A 22768-nucleotide genomic window follows, 5' to 3' on the forward strand; every position below is an offset into this window, starting at 1 on the left:
GGGCAGGCCAGGCCCGCGCTGCAGCCCCGGAGCCCGGCGCCGGCAGCCCGCAGATCCCCGCGGCCCCCCAGGCCAGCGCCCTCCGGGGCCCACGGCTCCCCCGCGGCCCCAGGGAGCCCAGCCAGCGCCCCGGGAAGCGTTTGCTGCGGTTCTGCCTCCGCTTCTCCACCCGCACCCTCCGCCGCAGCTGCGGCCCCTTCCCGCCCCAGGAAAGCCGCAAGGGAGAGGCGGCGAGGGTGGAAAATCCCGCTGCAGCTGGAGACGCAGCCACAGGGCAGCAGCTCCGCCGGGAGCCTTCTCCACCCCCGGGCAGGGGTGCCCAGCGGTTGCCGCAAGAGCGCGCGGCCTCGCTGCAGCCGGGCCTCGGCGGGGAAGGAGCACCCCAGCTCCGGAGAGCCCCGGCTCCCGGCCCTGCCGTCAGCCCACCCCAGCACCCTCCCCGGGGGCAGGGGGTCCCCAGCCCCCCGTGCCCCACGCAGGCAGCCGTGGAGGGAAGCCTGCACAGAGCCCCAGCGGCTGCAGCGCGGAGACGGGGCCTCCCACGGCGGCACCGGAGGTTTCCTTTACGTGAGCAGCAGCGCGCTGCCCTCGCCCAGACAGAAACCAGCCCGCGCGCTGCGGCGCCGAGATAGAGCCCCCCCGCCATGCCCCCCGCCATGCCCCCCGCACCCGGCTGCGGGAAGCGGCCTTGCCACGCTCAGATAAGACGGAGGCCCGAGAGCGGCCAATGCACACGCGCCGGACAGCGGGGCTGGGCTGGTTCGCACCGAGCGAACTGCAGCACTCACGTCTGCGCCGGTGCCGCGCTGCCCGAGGCCCCCGGGTCCTGGAGGGGGTTAACGGAGACGCCGGCACGCAGGCGCGGACACAGGGAACTGGCACCCAGGAGAGCGCGTCGCTTTAGAACCTTTATTTTGGAGAAAGTTAAAGCCTGTAGATACAGCAATAAAATATACAAAAAATAAAATTTTTACAGTATTGAATGTTGCCCAGGACTATGCTGACTGCAGCTGGAGGCAGCTACGTGCAGAGCGCGGAGGCAGGAAGGGGGCACAGCCCTCGTCTCCTCTGAGCACCCACCAAGTTCAAAGGACTCTCCTGGCCCTCGCGGGGGGCCTCGGCCCCTTTCCTGCCCGCACACAGCGGGGGGCTGGCGTGGACACCCCAGCCCTCGCTCCTCCCCTCGGCACCAGGCCCAGCTTGCTGCACGGAGCCCCCCGCCACCGTCCTCTCGCCCCCCGCCCGCACCCACGGTGCTATCCCGACCCACCCGCGCAGCCCAGCTGGTGCCACGGGGCTGCGAGCTCGCCCCACGGCCCTCGCTGTGCGGTAGAGCCAGCGACACACCCTGCGCTCCGCAGCCGCACAAGATCGGGGCCCGACCGGCTCCGCAACAGCCCACAGCGTTGTCACTAGTACAGATGATTTAGCAGTTCTCTCCACCCAGGGCCAAATTAAGACGTGTCAGAGACCTGTAAAACCCTGGGCTGTTTCCTAATAAAACGTTGCTCTGCTGATAGGACCCGCTGCAGCGCCCAGTGAACCAGCCTGGACACAACCTCGGTGCCTGCGGCTCTCTCAGCCCTGCCCCGAAGCACAGGGACGGGCACTGGCCCCCCCACCCCACCCCACCGCTCCCCACGCCGGGCAGCCAAGGCCCCGGCAACACAAGGGGCTTCCAGACGCTGCTCGGGGAAGTGGGCAGCTCCCACACTGCCTCTCCCTCCCCTTTCTTGCTCATCAGTGTCCTGCTCAGACCAGGGATGGGAACCAAAGCCCAGTGCGTAGAAGGGGCCAGAGGGCTCCCCCCATTCGGAGAAATACAAAACCATGGCTTTCACTGAGGACAGCTTCCAAACCTTCCTCAACCCTCAGAGCAAGGAAACCTGCAACGCTCACAGGATCTGCGTCCAGTGTTGGCTGACAGCAGATTCCTCCCTCAACGTATACTCTGCTCCCTTCAGCCCCTGCCACCTCCTAGCTTAATGCTGACAGCCAACTTCCAACAAAAATGCCATGCAAAGCCCCTGAGAAGCTGCAAATCCATCAACTGAGACATCACAAGCCATATCAAAGGGAAGAGGGCCAAGCCTGGCCGCTCACTGCAGGCCAGGCGGACCCAGCAGCATCCCACTCCTCACCAGGGTCTGGCAGGTCTAACTGCACAGACAGGAGAAGTGCAATCTTGCCGCTGTCACTAGCCCGATCGAGGGGTCAGCCAGTCACGATGGCCAACCTGGCTCTCCCCAGGTCCCCAAAAGGACCAGGAACAGATCTGAGATGCAAATGCTGCATGCTCACAAGCATGCACTGGTGTTGGGACGCTTCACTGCCCTTCCCCAGGGCACTCCCTGCGCTGCAGGGAAAGCAGCGTTCCCAGCAGGAGCCCTGGGGCTGCTGAACCCAGCTGGATCTCTGCCTGCAGCAGGAAGCTGGCGGCAAGAACACGCAGTTACCAAAACTCCCTGCTGCAGCAAAGCCAGGCAGCATCCAGCAGAACCATTACCTTCCCAAGACAGGGGCGTCTGGGCCCATCCACCTCGGAGCTGCTTGCTGGTCCACCCGGCCAAAACCAGGGCCAGCAGAAGGTGCGGAGACAAGACCGCCCTGCCGTCAGCTCGGAGGGCTGGCGGGGAGCCTGCAAGCCAGACCCTCTGCTGTCTCGACATGGGTTATCCGACGCACTGTGCTACGACTGGCCAATCCCCCCTCGGCACCAGGAGGCAAATCCAGACTCAAAAGATCTTCACGGGCTTTTGGACACTGGCAGTCAGGAAAGCAGCTTTCAACAGCAGGCAGCACAACAGGGGCTGCAGAAGCGTTTGTAAAAACCGAGGCTGCAATCGGAGGCTGATAGGCACTTGAATGAGCAAAACAATAATAAAAAAGTGTGTTATGGAAGGAAATAGAAAAAGATTTATCCCCCCTCCCCCCCCCCAAAAGAGACCAATGGCACCACCACGGAGAGGTGGTTGTTCATTTGGGTCAGACAAGGAAATTGGTGGCAAGGACCACAGCCCCCAGCTCCTCCCAAGGAAAGGCCCAGAACAAATGCGACCTAGCAGGGCGAGATTGGGGGAACTATTCGGAGCCGGGAAGCCCGAGTCCTGGGAGGGCCCCGAGAGCACCGGTGGAGCACATCACATTGGTGAAGAAGCACACTCTGGGGTCAGCTCCATGTCGAAGGTCAGCGACTCTGCAGGGAGACACAGCGAGAGGTTACAGGGCCTGTGTGCCCGGAGCAACCCTGAGGGGCTGAGTCTTGACCCCTAGAGCTCTGCCTACAGCCAGGCTCTCCCCTCTCAGACGCTGCAGCCCACCGGACCCACCAAACTGGCCTCCTGTGTTGGCCTCTGCTCCCTCGCTGTTATTGCCAAATTGCATGAGCGAGTCCAGGGTGCGCGGGGACATGGGCAGGTCGATGGTGTTGCTGAAGGAGGTGCTGTCAGAGGGAGGGAAGGGAACACAGAAACCACATGAGTCAGATCCTGGATGGAGCAGTGGCCAGAGCTCTCCAACACCACTACCACCCCACCAACCTCAGGGCACGGACAGCCCAGGCCCCAAGAGCAAGGCTCTCCAAAACACAAGGAAAAAGCCAAGGAGGGAGGAACATCTGTGGTTAGGGCTGGAGCCTGGCTCGGACTCCCCTTGTGGCCTCCTCCTACCCAGGCTGCGAGCAGAACACTCTGAGCGGAGGGGGGCCTAGCCTCCAGGAGCAACCAAGCAGTGGTGGGAGAGAAACCCCCTCCAGCCGGGCTGCACACACAAATGCTCCCCCCGGGCAGCAGCCCTGTGCTTACAGCTACCCCTCCCAGGAACACTCACGGGGTGACGCAGATGAACTTGGTCTTCAGGTATGGAGCAGCACCTGCAGAGGAAGAGCAGACTTGTCACCAGCTGTCAAAGGAGGAAAGCAGCTCTCTTCCCCCTCTCTAGAAGGGCACAGACCTGCAGACAGCACCCACCCATGCAGCGGCTGCTGAGCCCTCACGCACCACCGTGACCCTGCGTGGGCTGCACCAAGGAACACGCTCCCAGGCGCTAGTCCCGTACGGCAGCCGGGCCCTCCCACGACCTGCAGCAGGATCCTCCAGCTAGCGATGGCTCTTCCGCCTCGGAGCTGTCACCGGAGCAACCCCACACAACTCGCCAGCTCGCGCACGAGAGCCGTGCCAGAACGCAGAAAGTCAACGACTACCTGAGTCTGTAGCTTCAGAGTGTTCCTGGCTCTCCGGGCGACAGTACTTCCCAAACGCCTCCTCCTTCGGAATATCCGGGTACAGATACACCAGGGGGGACACCAGGATGTTGGTAGCATCCATGATTTTGTAGCCCATGATGATCTCCGCAAATGACATGCTGTTTAGCTGCTGCTTGGTGTAAGGCTCCACGGACTGGATCTGGGTCTTCCCTGTACAAGGAGACTTTTGACACAGGGCAAGACACCTGCATTCCTCGAGCAAAGGCAGGGGCTTTCCTCAAACACCACAGGAGCAGCAGGACAAGACAGACCGGCCTGGGATCGTGCTCAGCACAGCAGAGCTGCTGCAGGCACTTGAGCTGCAGCACGTTGGCATCGAGGGGCATCAACAGGCCACAGGGCAGGCCAGAGACCTGCCAGGCAGCTTCAGCAGCCTGAAGAACTGCACCATGATGGCAACACATGGGCAGGGGCGCCCAGCATGCAGAGGCCAGCAAGAGGCACCCAGGCCAGTGCTCCAAGACTTAACCTAGGGAAAGGGCCAGTCAGGACAAGGATAAAGGACAAATATCATCGGTGATGATGCCACGATCCGAACCCTGTTTGGAGCCAGGAACACCGGCTGAGCAAAAACACCACACCCAGGGCTGCAGGGGAAAGAGGAGCAAACATACCACTGATGTCCTTCTCCACCCAGGTGAAGGTGATGCCACCTTCCTTGCTGCTCTCACTGAACCGCAGCAGGAAGGTTCCCGGTGGCTTGGTGCTCAGGATGGCTCGCTCCCGCTCCTTGCTGATGAACCCCATGATGTACCTGGACGGCAAGGAAAAGAGCATGTCAAGGTGGGGGCACACTGGGGCAGCTATTCTAGGGCATGAGTCCTGACAGTTCTCTGCACTGCACAGCTTCAGGCAGCCACAGGGCCTGGCCTCACCACCAGCAGAGCTTTTAGACATTCCCATATGCCAGGAAGGGTTTGGGCTCTGAACCAACCAACAGGGCCTGGGCCAAAGAGGCATCCCAGGAGCGCCCACTGCTTGTACCTGGAACAAGACACCCCCACCTCCCTCCGGACAGGGTTCACGGGACACCTCCCAGGGCGTCACCAGACTGACACTGGGTGAAGCTCACCCTTCGTTCCACAGCGCCAGGATGTATTTCTTCACCAAGTCAATGATGTTGTCCAGCCAGACCCAGAAAGAGAAGCCTTTGCCAGCCATGTTCTCCTGAGGAAGAGTGCAGGGAGGCTGTGAATGCAGCTTAGACAGCCAAGGGAAGACACTCGGGAGGAAAGGGGAATTATACCTTGCAGAACTTGGCCCAGGTGATTTGACAGCCAGAGTAATTCACACCTGGCCCTGGCAGAGAAAAACAGCAGCATCAACATTTGGATAGAGTTGTTCTTCCAAAGACACCATTTCCATGCAGCAACCCAAGTTTGCGGTGTTTCAGGGAAAACTAAGCAATTAAAAAGTAAAGCTCCCTTCCCAAAGCATGCAATCTTACTACTGTATTGCATTTACAAATGGTTCTCATGGAAGCCATCCCTGAGAGTGGCTACAGACAGCAGGGATAAGCAGGACACCTGGGACATGGTTACCTAGAAGTTTTTCTGCCAGCGTTGTCAGCTGCTCAATGCTGAGACCACGCTTGGTGGTGGAGGAGAACTGCCAACTCAGTACCTCTGCCACCTGGTCCCACGTCCCAATGGGGGGCTTGGTGAAGAAGTTCACGTTCTGCACAAGGAAATACACAGCCCTGAGCAGGGCACCAGATCCCAGCCTAGCCCTGCTGCCATTGCTGGGCCACGGCTTCCCTCACTGCTTCCTCTCCCCGCCTGCAGGCTGGCTGCCGGGGGCGTCTGGCCCCAAAAGCCTGCACCGCGTCTCTGCCGCCCACCCCACAGCACCGGGCCCTACCTTGGGGTTGTTGGTCAGCATGTTGTACCACAGGATGGACGCCCAGGCATTGGGCATCTGGCAGATGTTCGAGATGACCACAACCGGCAGCGAGTGGGTCTGCAAAGACAGGATGCGATCACAGGCTGAAACATCTCACGGGGCCCTGAACTGTCCCGCCCTGCAGGACAGCAACCCTCGGTCAAACACGTGCCTCCCACCCCATTCTCTGCAATGTGGCCCCTAAACAGGGGGGCACAGCCACGCGGCAACGGCCCATAGCACCCCTCCAGCCGAGCGTCTCCCCAGCCCTGCAGCCCTCGCCACTGTGATCAGCAGCTGGCCACGCTCCCTGCTTCTTCCCAGTAGACCTCCTCCAGACAGTCCAGAAGAGCAGACATGTCCAGCACAGGCCAAGGCCACAGCTCAGCCAAGCCCATGACTAGATGCAACTCTTCTATTTCATCTCTGAGAGAAAGCGAAGTGTCCTCAGAGATGCTTCCTTTGCACCCAGGCCTGGCTCACTGCAGAGAGGGGCAGCTAACCCACAACTCACCTCCAGATCAATCTTCAGCCCTTGGTGATAAACCTCTGTCTCAAAGGTGATGAGGTGCAGCTCCTCAGTGACTATCAGCGAGGCCTACAGTGGAAGAGGACACAGTGAGCACACTGGAGACACCTGCCCCCAGCCCCGCCCAGGGCACACGTGGCCATTGGGGACAGTTCTGCTGCTCAGGTCTCTGCTGCTGGTCTGGCAGCCGCCAACATATCAGATGGTGCGTGCGAACACCCTCTCCGAGAGCAATGTCCCCACTTCCCTTTCTGCGGTTTAGCTGCCTGACATGGAACGAGACTCAGAGCTGGCGGACAAGAGGAGACTGCTAGGGGTGCTCCAAGCAGAGCTGTCAAGCCAAGAGCCGGGCAGGCTCTCCGAACCAGGGGCCCCTTCCCCAGCACTGCCCTGGCTCAGCACTTACGTCGCAGTTGGCTCTTCCTCCATTGCCACATCGCTGCTCCCGCAGTGTCTGCAAAGAGGAGAAGCGGGCTAAAGCAACACCTTGGGCACAAGGCCTTAGTAAGAACAGCCCTGAGAGCTCACTGTACCCACCAGGTGCTTGAACTCTGCTGAGAGGCTGCCGTTGTTAGACTCTTCCATGTTCATCACCTTGGTATTTGTCCCCAGAATGTTAAATTTCCGAGACCTTGAAAGAGCAAAGACACAGCGTGGTTGACAGAACGCTCCTCAGAGCTAACACGTGGCAAAGCATTTGCCAGGATTATAAAGAGAAACAAGAAGCAGCATTCTACTTACCCCCTAAGGGCTGCAACATCACCGGAGTCCCTAGGAAAGGGGAGAGGGAGAGAGAAGGAGAGAGCACAGAGTCAAGGTGCTAGCCTTCCCACACAGAGGAGCAGCAAAATGCAGCACCAAAGGAGCTGGTGTGAGGGACTAGCTGCACCGCAAGAGTCCCACAGGCCCCAAAGGCCATGCCCTGCACTTGAGGCTGAACCCTGGGACTCACTGCCACCCTGCACAGGGTAGCAGATCCTGCTATTCCCCTTCTACTCAGGGTCATGCTGGCCCTTGGGGCAGAAATGGAGACCCAGTGACAGCAGGAACAGCCTAGGGAGCAGCAAGTCCCATCCCAGACACTCCATCCACTTGCCACCAGGATCACAGAACTCACTTGTCAATGCAGACTTTAATTTTCAGCTGATAGTTCAGCTCTGGAAACTTGACCAATAACCTGCAAAGAGCCAGGAAATGTGCAAGTGAGCGTGAACATCCTGCACACGCAAACATCTCCAGTTAAAAACAGAGCCTGGCATAAACTGTGGAAGAGATTGGGGCCGGATGAACAGCAATGCTGTGTGCATGCCCAGCCTGGCAGCACCACGGCTCACCCCACACGGTCCACTGGGACACTGCGTTACACAGTTCATCCAGCTTCCCTGAATCTGTCTGCACACAGGACTGCAATATGTCAGCCCCAACGCTATCCCCAGAACAGGGGAGGCATTAATGCCCTCGTGAGTCCCCCTTCAGCAGAACCTTTCAGCTGTTGACTGCTGCCCACATCGTGGAGACATCTGCTCCGAATGAGCACCATCTGCACTGCTCTGCTGCCAGATACTTCCACATGCGAGGGGGGCAACTGGGGCACAGCTGGGACACGATGAACATGCTCCAGGGCAGAGCTTGGTGTCAGAGCAGGAGAAGCTCTCTGCAGAGGCTTGCAAAGGGCACAGACCAGCTGATAGGCAGCTGGCCAGGGAAGCACTGAGGCTTCCTGCCTCCCACCCCCACAGCGGGATTTACCAGAACCCTGGCTGCCTCCAGGAATGCGGCGGATCCCCAGCCAGCAATCACCACAACTGCACTGAGTCACCTGGCTGCGCACCAGCAGAGCCAATTTGCAGGGATTCATTCCTTCCCGGCCTCCCAACATTCCTCAGACAAGCTGGAGGCTGCATCCACACCAGTGTTTCCTCTGGAGAAAGCTCCTGGTTCCCCACTGCACAGCTCCCCTCCCACGCCCACAGCATGGACAGACTGCGGGCGCCAGCAACGCACCTGACTTTGGTGGTGAACTGCACGCCGGTTTTGATGACCAAGGGCCGGTCGGGGTGCATTGGCATGCAGGGCTGCCTCTCCACGACGAAAGCGCTGCAGGGAGAAAGCGCAAGGGACCACGGTCACGTCTCAGACCTCATCCCAGCACACTGACTGCTCACCCCTCCCCGCACTCCCTGTAACCCAGGAACTGCCGATGGCTCCCCCCAGCCCTCAGCACCTTTTCATCAGGTTCCTGAACAGCTCTACAATCCGCTCCTCCAGCATGGGCCGGTGTTGGACAATGGGGTCACCCTTGTAGGATACCTTCTGCTGCAGCTCTTCCAGTTTCTTGATCTGCTGCCGGGTCTGTAGCTGTGATTCCGCAAGAGAGGTGATCCTAGGGAACGCAGGAAGGACCCATGTTAGCTCTGGCTGCCAAGCCATGCACCCCTGTATGGTCTCAGACTACCCAGAGTCCTTCTCTTCCCTCACTGGCACACGAGAGGAGCCTCTCTACGCCAAACCAGCAGAGAACAGAATGGTCTGTGGCTCCCAACTCAGTGCATTTCTTTAGGCCATGAACTATAAAAGAAATCTGCATGCACCTGAGTTCTGTAGAGAAATACCTGCCAAGGGCTTAGAAACAGCCACGCAGATAAGAGAAACTCCTCACAGCAGCCTTGGAAATCCCACAGGCCTGGGGCTACTAATTCCTGCCATAGTGCCCACTATTCAGGATCAGTCTGACTGGCGGATTACATTTATGCTTGCGGGCATCAGTGGCCATTTTGCAAGGACATTCCCAGAGGCAGCGAGATCATTTCCATTGAAGGTGTTTGAATGCAGCCTCTCGAGGAACTGATGCAACTCCCAGCCAGCTTCCTCACCAGTTCTCCAGCCGGTCAAGGCAGATGTTGGGTGGGCCACCAATGCAGGCGATTTGCTGCCGTCTTTTCCAGTCTGCCAGCTCCTCATCTGCAAGCATCTTCTGCACATACTCCATGGCTGACAACAGTCCAGCCAGCTCGCTCACAATACCCTACAGAGAAAGAAACTGGGACCCTCAGCACCCTCCGACTCCCTTCAAAACCTACAAGTTTCACAGAAAGAAAGAGGTCACCGAGGGTTGCACTTCCAGTGCCCTCTCAGACCTGGCCATGTCTGAGCACCAAACCCATGTCCCGGAGAGGGGGCACCTCTGCGCCAGAGGGATCCGGAGGGCTGGTCTCTCATGAGCGCGTGCACACCGTACCCTTCGCATTTGGTCCAGCGCCGTGAGCATCTGCTCCAGCTGCTGCATTTTCTGCCGCGTCACTGACTGATTGTTTCCATTCAGATCCTGCATGTCTGCACAGAGAGGAGAGAAAGCTTCAGCCAAGCACATGGACTCCTACCCTCCCAAGGATCACAGACAGGAGACTTCCACAGTCAACTGCAGAAAAGCAGGCACCCTAGAAAGCTGTCAATCGTTAAGCCATGATCTCTCACAGCCCCTGCCACGACGGCCTCCAGACCTCTTGCTGGCTTTAGTACACACACAGCAGGGATATCACCTCTACAGGCCAGTTCTCTATTCACACCCAAAACAAGCAGAGCTCTGTTTCAGCTCCCTGGAGGCTCTGTCAGCAGCAGGAACAAAAACAAGATTTCTCCAGTTGCCATGCAAATGCCCTAAACTACCTTTTTTGCTTAGAAGGATGCACTGGGAGAGCTGGAACACACCCTCCAGCACATTTCCTTACAGGAACACTTTGGTTTGCCAGAAGCTAATGAGCTTCCATTACCTCCTTGGCTTTTCAAAGTCTTGTAGTTGAAATCAAAATCATCTTGGAGATTCTCCACCACTTTCATCTTCTGCTCCAGATCCTAAAAGGTGAGAGATGTAGATTTGTTTAAAGCACTAAATCATCACGGTGCTCCTAGTAGCACCGGGGAAAGGAAAAGATGCCTAGGGAGCACACACGTACCTGTACCCTCTTCCTCACATCCTGCAGATGCTGCTCCAGCATTTGCTGCTTTTCCGTCACTACAGCTGCTGTCGGATGTGTTGCCTGTCCCCCCTGCTGCAGGGAAGACAAGGAGGACTTAGAACAGGGCCCAGGACCCAGCGATGCACCCCTCCCACCCTGAGGGGGTTTTGCAGGCAGAGCCTTCGCGCTCTCACTATCAAAAGCCAGTGCAGCTGGTTGCTTGCTTGCAGTATTCGCTACAGGACTGCACACCAATGCACACAGTGCAGGGCACACCCTACTTAAGGGGTGACATCCCTCAAGGGAGCAGAGGTACAGGAGAGAGGGATGCACCCCAGGACACCACCTGCCCCCGAGCCACCTACTTGGGCTGCAGTCGCAGCTGTCTGAAGGAGCCGGGACTCTTCCCACAGGCAGCGAGCCACGATACGGGCTATTTCCATCGGCTTCTCCAGGTATCTGCTCTGTAAAACATCCAGCCCCCCAAAGTTAGCAGGTAAAATGCAACTCCTGGGATTTTCAAACCCTTTAAGGTGCAGTTTGAACTGCGCAGAGGAAGCAGTTAGACTTGCACAGGCCCTGCCAAACCAGCATTTAAAAACAGAACGGGTGCTTCCTGCCCCACCTGCAGAAACTGCTTGATCCGTCGCAGGTTGTGCTGGTACAGCACGTTGGACTCCTGCAGGAAGCGGCTGTACTGCTGGTCGATCTCCCCCAGGAGGTTGTGGAACACCAGCGTGGCGTGCGACTCCTTGCTGGCAGCGTACGCCCTGCGGGAGACAGCGCGAGATCCGGGAATCCGGCACAGACCAAAGCAGCAGCGCAGCGCGACAGGCAGCGCTGCTCAGTCCTCCATCCCCGCGTGCCACTGAACGCCCCAGCGGTCTTCCCAGCCTGCTCCAGAACAGGGGTCAGAGCAGGCCTGCACTCCCTTAACTAACGTCAATAAACTGCGCTGTTACTGCAGCCTGCAGCCAAGCTGCCCCACGAGAACCGACTGCTTTCCCTGGGGTGCACAGCAGCTCCGCCAAGCTCACCCACACACGCGGCCATCAGACCACTCGCCCAAGGGCAGGGTGATAGAGGTGTTTTAGGCTTGTGCTTCAACCCTGGCTTTAAGCCAAGCAGACAGTGCACACAGTCTCCTCACCAGTCCCATGTGTGCTCTGAAAAGGATCCAAGAGCAGGTGCTCCATTTCAGCCTCATTTGCAATAGAGGACAGTGTAAATCAACCCTGGATGAGAACACCTCTGCTTTGGACCTTCCCCTTTTCTAGATCTGAGGTTTGGCACTGCATGCACAGACGTCTGCTCCCTTTCACATCGCACTTACAAGTCTCACAAGGAGCCAGAGTAAGGAAGAATAGTTCTGCAAGGCCGAGAGCCTAGAGAAACAGGTACAGCCCCTCCAAACTTCTCTGGCACCCGCTACTGTCCCAACCCTTCTGTAGGGCAGAGCTCAAGGGTCCAAAGGAGCACAAGACCAGTAATCCAGAGCCAGTCCTCCCATTGGGAAACAAGCACTGGAAAATCCCTGCTCATCCTAAGCAAAGGACAGCCCCTCCCCTAAAACACAAGGGCCAGTGTCCCAACCAAAGTCTGCATGCCAGAGTTTCGCAAGGCCTTACCAGTCCTGGCTCTCAATCCACGGAGCCAAGAACTGCCGGAGCTCCATGGGAAAGCTGTCGCTGTAGAGCTGGTGGAGCTGCTCCAGGTACCGGGTGTCGAGCTGCTGCAGCTGGTTCCACTGCGCCATCCTGGCCGGCTCCGGAAACCTGGCGGGACAAGCGCAGGCCCCGGTCAGAGCGGCAGTGGCCGCGGGCACCTGCGAGACCCCGCAGGGCTGGGGAGGCCGAGCTGCGCGTTGCCGGCACAGCAGCGGTGGCGGGAAGGCTCCTTCCCTCGCGCCGTGTCTGCTGCGGGTGGGAACCGCTTCCCGCAGCGTCACCACGGGCGCAGAGCCCCAGCGCGGCGTCTGCCGCTCCCGTCTCCCGCAGCTCGCTTCCTCCGGCGCGGCTGGGAGCAGCGACGGGCCGGCGGCACCGGAGCCGGCTGCTAGGGGAGGAGCTCAAAGCCCGTGGCACGCTGGGGCCACCGGCATTCCTGGGAGAGCAGCAGAGGCACACACTCGGGATTCGCCCTTGGCAGGGGTGCACCCAAAGCAGAGGGCAGCAAGGGGGGTGTCCTGCCGCGCTCCTCGCCGCTCCGTGCCCAGCTCGCGGCCAGGCCTGACCACGTTGGACTCCGATCCACCTGCCTTAGCGATCCACCTGCCTTAGCGATCCACCTGCCTTAGCGATCCACCTGCCTTAGCGATCCACCTGCCTTAGCGATCCACCACCGGCAAGGCGCATGCCGGTGCCTCAGCCTCAGGAGAGAACAGGTTCAGAGCAATGAAGCCACTTGGCTTGGAAGACGAGATTCATCTCGTGCTGAGAACCAGCACCTTCTGCGACGGTCCCTGCAGCGCAGGTCCGATACCCGCCCAGGAGGCTCGGAGGCCCAGGCACCACGTACTGCAGCACAGGCCACCGTTGCCTGCTTGACCGCTTGAGTCACCAAGTCACGAGGAACCCAGCCAGAGCCACAGGCAAGGCTGGAAAGTTTGTGAAGGCGACGCAAGAGTCTCAGGTTACAGCACGTGGGGAGCCGCAGACTCCCCTCCAGGGAGTCCCCCCCAGCTCACCGCCTGGCAGCAGCAGTGCCGGCGGCCCAAACGCTGCAAAGCACAAGCCCGTCCCACGGAGCGGCACGGCCACTCGGGAGCCTGTACTACAAGGTCCGAGGACAGCGGCAGGAGACTTCGCCTTCTCGGCACAGCGGGACAGAAGTGGCCTTCACCGCCCCGCCAGCCCCGCAGCTCCCACGGGGCACAAAGCGGTTCTGCAAGGCTGAGGCACAACTCCTGCTCTCCCTCCGGGGAGGGCCGACGGGGCCACACACGGTGCAGACCCGGGAAAGAGCCAGGCTCACCTGAGCCCAAGGCACTCGCCTCCGGAAGAGGTGGCACGAGCAAGGCCCAGCGCAGTGCCGCTTCCCACCGAGGGCAGCCCGGGGCCAGGGCTCCGGCCTGGGGGACACCACCCAGCTAGGCCATTCTGCTGGGGGTGCAACTCTGGGCCCACGATCCCACATCAGGAGAGACGAGCCCGGGCCCAGAGGCTTTGGTGATGCCACTCACACGTTTGGGAGTTGGTTCCTGTTCAGCAAAACCCTTCCTGAGCTTGCAGCAAGTCCCAGTTAACTGCGCAGGGAGCTCCAGTCCAAAGAGACCTCGGACTGGCACCAGTTTCCACCTCCAGGCTCAGCTCCCGCAAGATAAGAGCTTCTCCATGACAACAGGCTGTCAGCTCCGAGCTCAAAGTGCAAACACTGCTGTCGTCACCAACACGTGGGCCTGTGTCGAGAGAGCACAGAACCACAGACCAAAACCATATCATGAGCAAACTATAAGTGCATGCGTATTAGGGGGAGCGTGGGGAAAGAACCGTCCTGGCTGGGGAGGAAAAAGGCCGTTTTCACACCCGTGGTGCTTTGCATCCCCGGGCACTAGCCCACCCAAGCCCCCCGAGCTGCGACACTCCGACCAGCACGGCCCCAAGACACGGGTAGGTGTTGGGCTGAGTCACGTCTGGTGAAAGAAGAACTGCCGTCTCCTTTTGCAACCTCAACTGCCTATAGAAAGTGAACAATAAAGAAACCGGACCAATAAACAAGTGGCGAATCCAGCAGCACTGCTCCCTCTCAAGAGGCTCAACTCGAAATCCAGCTGAATGTGAGCGTGAGAGGCAGCTTTGGGTCCTCGCCCTCCCTCCCCCAGCTCCCACCCCTCATCCCTGCCAGGGCCAGCTTTCGAGCACAGCAGCAGAGCGGTTTCATTCCCAGTCGCCTCAGCTGTGAGGCCGAACAAAGCGAGGATTCTGACTCATTTTCTTGTCACCACACGGCGCGAAATTAATGCAAAACATCTGAGATCACAACAGCAGAGCTTGCACTGGCAGCGGCAGCTCGTGGCCATTTGCAACAGATCACAGGCAGCACAGCAGACGCAGGATCTAGCTGCCAAGCTGAACTTTATCCTCTCCCACCCCCATGGAGGATTTCAGCAGCATAAACACACAGAGGACCGTGGAGGCCACAAACCTGCAGGGCCGAACCCCAGCCCCAATAGGACGGAGGTAGCTGAGGCACTTACAGATTGAGACGGAGATCCCATGACTCAAACAGGCCCCACCTGGATGGGACATGAGGTGGGTCTGCAAGCAAACCTACAGCCTTCATGCATCTCCCTACACTGCAGGGTGAGGCCAGGCTAAAAATCATTTCTTGCACCACCCCTAATGCCACCAAACCTGCTGCACCCGCTGCCAAGCTCCCAGCACTGGGCAGCACTGAGCACGCTGAGCACAGGGAAGGAAGCTCACGGGCTGGGTTTTGAAGTTCAGCTTTAATCTGTTTGGCTTTAGCATCATTTGAGTGCACAGAAGCACACTGCCCAAGTGCCCAGCTTCAGCAAAACTCTTCCGTCTCCTCGAGAGAGGTATCATTCTCCAAAGCTTTTCTACCTTCTCGCCAGGGGAAAGAGGCAGGGGTCTTAGACCCCCTAGGTCACTAGAGAGAGGTACGAGACTTTAATCTGGTGCCAGTTCCTTCCACACGCACGCCCTCCAGCCAGACTATGCAAACGCCTGCGTCTGCTCCGGGAGGGCAGGGAAGGAGCTGCAGAGCTTACAGTAAGTGCAGAAGGCGGAGACTGCCAGGAAACAACAGAAACAAGGAAGGAGTAATTTTCGAGTTAGCTACTTCTGTATCAATGGAAATCAAACTAAAACTAATGAGGGGACAGCCAGCTGTGCTCAGGAAGCAAATGCCGCCAGAAAAAGTCACTTCCCCACAGAAAGATGTTTGCTTTTCTGCAGAGGTCATTCCAGCAAGCGACACGTCAGCCCGGGCTTGGAAACGGCTCGGCAGCCTGGGCAGCAGCGGGCCAGCTGCGAGCAGAGCACCGGCCTGGCAACACCGCCGGCCCCACGGAGAAGAGGCTGCCGCCGAGCAGAGGCAGCGCCAGCGCCAGCCTGGGGAGCTCAGCAAGGACAGGAGTCCCAGGAGCATCCCGCGTTCGACGCGGAGCTGGTGGGGCTGGAGCAAGCCGGGGCAAGGCTCCCTCTCAAGCGCTCCGGTCCCGGGGCAGCACCGACATGGGAACCTGCTGGAGCTTCCTCTGCAAGGAGAAAGAGTGGTGCGGAGGAGCCGGCGCAAAGGAAATCGGGTCGAACATTTAAAAGACACGCGAAGGTCCGGGAAGCGAGCTGGCACCTGGAGGGTGTGAGCAGAGGTGAAGAGCAGCACCTGGTACCCGCAGAGCCTGCGCATCTCCCACTCGGAGAGGGGGGTCAGAGACGGCAGAGCGCTCACGCCACCCCCTCGAGAGCCGCTCATCCCCCGCAGGGAGTCGGGCTGTTCTGACCCTGGACCCCAGGACGGCTGGAAACAGGTGAACACCAAACAACTGCACCCCAGGGCCACAGCAAGAACAGCTGCTCCTACGGTCACTGCTTTCTGCAAGGGTCAGACAGGCTTCCATCAGACGAGAGAGGAAGCAACGATGCTGAAGCCTCAAGAGCCAGCAGAGCTGCTCCCCCAGCTCTCAACAGCCTCTGGGAGCCTGCTAATTCCCCCGTCCTGGTTGCACGGGCTGCTGCAGATGCTCAGTATCAACACACCAGCGGTCAGCCGCACAGGACCGACCACAGACATCCAAAAAGTAGAATTTGAAAATGCAGCTACCAGGGAAACTTTCACCCTTCACAAGTCCCATGTGTGTCTGCGGCAAAGACAACTTCACCTCTGCTCCCTCCTCCTCACCAGTGAGCACGGTGCATGCTAAACACCAGCACCAGAACTGACCTGTGGCTGCGAAGCATCCCCAGAAACAGCCCCTGGACAAACGCCTGCCAGGGAGGACAACGCCGTCCCTCTCTAGTCCCACGCTGCGACCGCAGGCAGCCGGAGCACAGCACCGGTTTTAAGCCTTGCCTGCGCACTGCCCCGGGCCTCCCGGGTGCACAAGGCTGTGGGTTTGTGCGAGTTTCTAGCAGCAGCAGAGATGCCTGGGGCACGTTGCCCCGGCCGGGAGCTGCCCACCCACAGCTTCTTTGCCAGCCTCCGTGCCACAAATCCCCGCTCACTCCAGGAGTCACCGCACGGCACAAAGAGCTGATTTTAACTCGCTGGTTTCCCGAGATCATGGACGCGCAGATTGCCTCAGGCTACTGCCATCTGACACTGCCGGCATCACTCGATTCTGACGCTTGCTGCGCATGGCTCTTTCCCAATCTTTTGGGATGCTGTTCGTAAGGGGAAGGAAAGGGGAAGTGTCCTGTCATAGAGCGAGACACGGGGAAAGGAAAGGCACTGGCACTTAACACGGAGTTAAATAGTTTTTCAGAACTTTGTTGCATCATATAGCCCCAGATGACAGAAGCAACATCCACCGGACATTAGTCTTCAAGAGCAATCCTCGGGTGCAATCTCCAGAAAAGACCAGGGGAACAAAACCTGTTTTTAACGGAACAGTAAGTGGAAGAGATGAGAAGAGGGAGACCAACCCACGCAAGTCTGTAAAGGGACAGACGTTCCTTGAATCTCAGAGTAAAACTTGGCTTTATTTGACAGGGCTTTTGTCACCGCAGGACCTTAGCCTCCTCTGTGTGCTGACCACGAGGCCCTTCGCTGCAGCCCCCAGCCGCTCTCTGGGCATCCCAAATTCCCTGTCCTGGTGTGGATTCAGCCCTTTGCCGAGGGCTGCAGCAGCACGGGGAGCACGCGCCAGCCGCTGCGCACTCGCAGCCCTTTTCCCCGGCACTAAGGGCCGTTCCCGTGCCATGAAGCGTGTGGTGCTTCCCGGCTCCAGGTGAGCGCTCCAGCTCCTCCACACGGCACAGGTGATCTCACGCAGTCCCTCTCTACCCTGGTTTCTGTGGAAATAAACCCCAAATATATGGGCCAGGCAAGAGCTGAAAAGCTACAAGTCACCAGGACGAGCTCCGTCATCCCATTTCCCGTTGCACCGCAGCCAAGAGACCCCCGGTACGCACTGACCAAAAGCTTCATCATCCCGCCAGGACACCGCAGCTGCTCTCCCAGCCCGTCCCCTGCTAGAGAAACCTCCACAGCTCTTCGCGAGGAGCCGAGAACGGGGGCTGCTGGGCAGCTGCTGCAGTGATCAAAACAGAAAGCAAAGCAGAGACCTGCTTCCTGGAATAGCCAGCCCCAGGGCGGCCCGAGCATCGGCCCCGGCCTCATTCGAGGACGCCACCGCACGCCGCGCAAAGCAGCTCACAGATGGACTTTCCCTACCAGGCGTCAGCAAACAAACCAGATTTCACTTAATTGAGTCCTTGACCCTAGCAAAGCTTCCACAAAGAAGGTCAGAGCCTGGGTATTTCTGAGCAAAATTTGAGCCCAAATTTGCAGAGCACGGAAAGGCCAAAAGCAAAAAGTTCCCATGCTACAGTGCGACAGTGGCATTTGAAGTAGAATCAGCTACTTCTCACTTCCACAAATAGCTACTGGACGAGCCACCGAGCAAATCCGGGCTTCTGTTCAAGCGCAAGATCCTCCAAGGTTTCCGCACCACGGCGCATGCTCGCTGGCTCCAGGAAACGGTCTCCCCGCCACGGGCCCCAGAGAAGCATTCGCTGTCGCGCCAATCCCTTAAAAACAGAACTCGCACACACCGAGACGGGGCTGTTCTGCCTCATCCCACCATAAACAGCTCCTCGCAGGGCCGGCGGCTGAGCAAGTGAAGGAAGTCACGGCAGCCCACGCACGCGAGCACACACGCACGGCACGTCTGCCCTGCTCAGCAGCAGCCGCCAGCACGACCCACCCCGCAGCAACGCGAGCCGCGTCCGCCATCCCCGCGCCCCGCCGGCGCGGTTCCGTTCAGTTCTCGCTTCACACCTCAGCACATCTCCTGCGCAAGCTGCAGATCACGCTGAGCCTTCACAGCTCCCAGCAGCCTGGGACCTGGCAAAACTTCCACGTGCCGCTGCAAGAAGAGAGGGCCAAGAACAGCCTCAGGATGTGCTTTGCTAAAACACGGGCTCAAGCCAACGGAGACAGACAGCTCTGCTGCACAGGACGACACGCGCTCACACAGCCCCAGGGAAGGTGGAGCATGACAGAGGCCAACCCACCATCGAGTGAAAAGGCAAAGGAATAGCTCGGAGTGTTAAACCAGCCAGGAGGCAACTCAAAGCCTCTTCTCTTTCCTGAAAGGCTGGAGAGGAGAAGTGTCTTCCTTTAGCACAGGATCTAGCTCCAGCTCCTCCCAGCATCAGCAGAAAATAGCCAGCAGGCCTGAAGCACCAATTGTCCTCGAGGAAAAGGGCCCTTTGACACCCATTACCGTCATAGTCACCAGCTTCCATCTAGCCAGCCCCAAAACTGTGAGCAGGATCCTCCCTCTAGCCCAGCACCGCCACCGAGAAGCCTCCCTTGCCTAGGTTTAAAGATCTGAGGGTTGAGCCTTTCCGATTCTGCGTGGCTTGTCTGTCTCTGTGGTTAGCCTCGCCTTTCATCTCTGGAACAGAGCCAAAGAACATCTGATGCTACCAGGGCCAAGTATGGCATGATGCAAGCGCTGAGGTAAACAAGCTATCCAAAGCTCAAAGTGAAGTTGCTAAAAGTAGCCTGAGAGCTAAAGTTCATCTTTCTTTAGCTCCACTGCAAGGGTAGACCACGAGAGCCAGGACTGAAACCCAGCAAGTCCTGCTCCGAGGTGTGTACTACCACCACCAGCTTGGGAGAGCTACTGCATGCTTCAATAGTCTTACTCCAAGCTCCTTTCACTTCCTCAGGGATTGCGTGTCCTGGGAAGCAATCCCAAGACTGCCCGGATGGACTTGCTTGTTTGTGGAACATGCCTGAGAACACATCTTACCCGTACCCCAACTTTCAGGGCTTCACAACAAGCTTCACAAGCAGCAATAATTTCCAGAGGCAGCATGTACAGAGGGGAGTCACTGCCGGGGCCCCTCAAAAGCGCGGTGGCACTTCTCACCCTCTGCCGCGCTAGCCAAGCAGAATGCAGCTTAGCTACCAACAGCGCTGCACAGTTCATATTAACGGATTTATCACCCGCAAGAGTGTCACGGGCTCTTGACACAGACACCATCAGCAACGCTTCAAAGGAACCTCAGCTTTCAAAACAGCAGCCCTGTGTGGCTGCAATAACACAGGGAATCTCGCTGCCACAAGCTCTACACAACCATCAACAGGCTCATGAAAAACTGTTCTTCTGGAATAAGACAGCTAATTACTCCAGGCGAACACAAGAACAACTTCAAAAAGGCTGTTTATTAAGAGAACTTGGCTCTGCTCCTCTGGAACATTTTCAAAGTCAGCCCTGAAGGCAGAAAAATGAAGCAGTGATGCAGAGGTGTGAGAACAGGGTGACACTAGGGCAGAGGGAGGCTCCGGGTGATCTTGCAGCCACAGTGCAGAGTTCTTTGGATAAATCTACGTGCCACAACTGGCCATTCCCAATCGCAGCTAAGGAGCTCTGCAGGGCCCATCCCCGCACGCGGCTCCCGTTGCAGCAGCTGCTGGCAAGACTGTCGCCACCCTCGGCAAGGCAGACGATGCCTCCCTGCCCCGGCTGGCAGCACCTGGGCCCCAGCTACGCGCTCCTATCCTCTGCGCCTTGGCTCCAGCAGCTCTGACACATCCAAGGGAAAGAGCAGAAGGGACTTCACTTGGGACTAAACCGGTCAACGACCAAAGATCCAGGATGGAAGCGGGGGTTAATTGCTCTGATATGCGCACGTGCAGGGCCCTTCTTGAGAGCCGGCCTAGGACAACACAACCTCTCCTCGGGGCAAAGGGCCCTGCGACACCGCCCCGGCCTTCGGCCGTGCCCTCTCACGGGCACGCAGCAACGCACAAACTGCGGAACAAGAGCTGCGTGCGCACACCCCCCCTCCTAGGGAAGGCGACGCAGGACAGCGTTGTGCCGAGCAACCCCAGGATGGGAAGTTACAGAGCAGAGCAGAGGACCCTCAGCAAGCAGGAGAGGTGGGCAGAGCCCACTGTCCCTGCAGAGCGCTCGGACGGTTCAGCCACACGGTTCAAACATCCACCCGCGACACGCACCCTGACAGTGCTGCTCCGGACCTTCTCCTTCGCTGCTCTTCACCATCGCATCTCACCTCTTGCCAGAACAACTATTAAACCAAAACTTGGCACAGGCAGAAGATCCCAAGCAAGATGTTTTTGAGCAGTTATAATCAAGGGACAGGTAAAGTTGCAATCCTGAGTTCACAGCTCTATTAGAAATGTGAATCAGTTCTTTAAGCTTTGGTCTGATCAGGTGCAGAGCTCTCCCCATTTAGGCTTTCAGTCTTGATTACAAGTCATATTTCAACAGCATGAAAGTTTTACCTCAGCATGTGGCACAGGAGCAGCATCACTGAGAAATCCATGAATATCTGTCCCAAATCCTCATTCAGGTGCTCTCAAATTCATGAGCCAAGGGCTATTTTGTGGTTAAAAACCCCAAGGTGCACACATTTTGTGAAAGTTCAATATCTAGGCCCAATCAAAACAGATTAGACTTCAGCTCCCCTATTTCTGCCCTGCTAGTCCAGACATTTTCCCCTCTGAAAGGCTGATTTAGGCTTTGAACCTTCTGTCAGATTTTGAGACAGCAGAACTGCACTTGTTAACAAACCCATCTCTGCATCTGTACTTGGAGAGCGGGGATCGCACGAGTGGCACACAACCAAGTCAGTGTTTCGATAGCTTAGAGTCAGCTTGGTCATCAGCAGCTCCTCAGCTTCTGGTAGCTGCCACTGCCCAGCAAGAATTAGCTCTGAGCTCACTGGGAGCTGCGGGAAGGAAACGAACCCCACCTGCAGCCGTCACACCAGAGGCCAAGGTTAAGCACTGCCTGGGTAATTACGGCTCCCCTCCAGCCGAGGGGCAACGAACGCCCTCACCTGCTGCCGGGGCCCCAGTCTCGGCCCTTCTGCAGCCCCAGCATCCCAGCACAGCCACGGCTCGGGGCACAGAAACTTGGTATCAGCTCACAAAAGCGAAACCGCCCGGCATCCGCGCAGCCGGCTGCACAACACGGCCGACGGCAGAAATCGAGACGCCGAACCCGCGGGAGGCTCCGGGCACGAGGGGAGCCTCTCCGGAAAAGACCCCTCCTGCGTGCGGACGGGGCCGGGCCGTGCTCGCCCGCCTCCGCCCAGCCACATCCCGACCCCGCAGAGGATCCCGCAGGCGGGGACGCCGCCGGAGCAGCCCCCGGAGCGGCACTGCGCCCACCCCGCGGTTCCCAGGTGCTCCGGCGCTCGGCGGCAGCGGGAGCCGTGCCCACCCGCCCCAGCGCCGCTCGGCCCCAAACAGGCGCAGGCCTTGCTGCCGCCCGGGGAGGAGACGGCGCCGCCGACCCAGCACCGGGCCCTGGCACCCTGTGCCAACCCTGCAGGCGGGCACCTTGGGCCCCCCAGCACCAGCCCAGCGCCCTGGGGCTCCCCAGCACCAGCCCAGCACCCTGGGGCTCCCCAGCACCACCAACCACCAGCCCAGCACCCTGGGCCCCCCCCAGCACCCCGGGGCTCCCCCAGCACCCTGGGGCCCCCCAGCACCAGCCCAGCACCCCGGGGCCCCCCAGCACCAGCCCAGCACCCCGGGGCCCCCCAGCACCAGCCCAGCACCCCGGGGCCCCCCAGCAACCCCGGCACTAATCGCCCGGGCGACAGGCAGCAGCAGCCCCGCACCAGGCCTCGGCACCTGGGGGCCCCGGCACCCAGAGGCCCTGGCACCCCCGGCACCCTGGGGACCCCCGCACCCCCGGGCCCCCCGGCGCCCAGAGGGGGGCGGACGCGGCGCCCCTGCCCCTGCCCCTGCCCCTGCCCCTGCCCCCGCACCCCGCCCGCCCGCCCGCGCTCACCGGCGGTCCCGGGGGCGGCGGCTGCCGGTGCCGGCGGCCAGCGGGGTCCGGACCCTGCCCGAGTGACGAGAAACCTGCTGCCCGGCCGGCCCCGCCCCCGCGCCGCGTCACGCCGGGACCAGCCAATGGCGGCGCCGCCGCCCCGCCGGATCGCGAGGGACGGGCCGTCGCGG

The 22768-nt window shown here is 59.3% G+C and overlaps 1 protein-coding gene across 5 annotated transcripts; it reads right to left on the reverse strand.

The window, feature by feature from the left end:
* Positions 1-895: 895 nt before the first annotated feature.
* STAT3 (signal transducer and activator of transcription 3) lies at positions 896-22747 on the reverse strand. Of its 5 annotated transcripts, XM_064524788.1 has the most exons (25): positions 22596-22724; positions 13812-14027; positions 12259-12405; positions 11256-11400; positions 10996-11094; positions 10628-10723; positions 10445-10526; positions 9913-10007; positions 9548-9699; positions 8899-9057; positions 8679-8771; positions 7792-7851; positions 7416-7445; positions 7212-7305; positions 7081-7128; positions 6660-6743; positions 6125-6223; positions 5806-5941; positions 5511-5563; positions 5337-5431; positions 4879-5018; positions 4199-4414; positions 3829-3871; positions 3330-3442; positions 896-3196 (listed from the first exon to the last, which is right to left on the reverse strand). In XM_064524788.1, the coding sequence occupies exons 3-25, from the start codon at positions 12384-12386 to the stop codon at positions 3141-3143; spliced, it is 2316 nt and encodes a 771-aa protein (XP_064380858.1). In that variant the 5' UTR covers positions 12387-12405; positions 13812-14027; positions 22596-22724; the 3' UTR covers positions 896-3140. The 5 variants fall into 5 exon arrangements, with proteins under 5 accessions (XP_064380858.1, XP_064380860.1, XP_064380859.1 ...); XM_064524790.1 differs by lacking the exon at positions 13812-14027 and having other exon boundaries at positions 10628-10720; positions 22596-22747; XM_064524789.1 differs by lacking the exon at positions 13812-14027 and having other exon boundaries at positions 4202-4414; positions 22596-22747.
* Between the last annotated feature and the right edge of the window lie 21 nt (positions 22748-22768).

The sequence above is a fragment of the Dromaius novaehollandiae genome, chromosome 22, assembly GCF_036370855.1.
Source record: "Dromaius novaehollandiae isolate bDroNov1 chromosome 22, bDroNov1.hap1, whole genome shotgun sequence".
Classification (NCBI taxonomy): domain Eukaryota; kingdom Metazoa; phylum Chordata; class Aves; order Casuariiformes; family Dromaiidae; genus Dromaius; species Dromaius novaehollandiae.

Coding starts and splice junctions, on each gene's coding strand:
- STAT3 (XM_064524787.1), bottom strand. CDS start 12,386: ATGGCGCAGTGGAACCAGCTGCAGCAGCTCGACACCCGGTACCTGGAG. Junction 6,224..6,659: donor GGCTGAAGATTGATCTGGAG/GTGAGTTGTGGG, acceptor CTGTCTTTGCAG/ACCCACTCGCTGCCGGTTGT. Junction 5,432..5,510: donor CCTGGGCCAAGTTCTGCAAG/GTATAATTCCCC, acceptor ACTCTTCCTCAG/GAGAACATGGCTGGCAAAGG.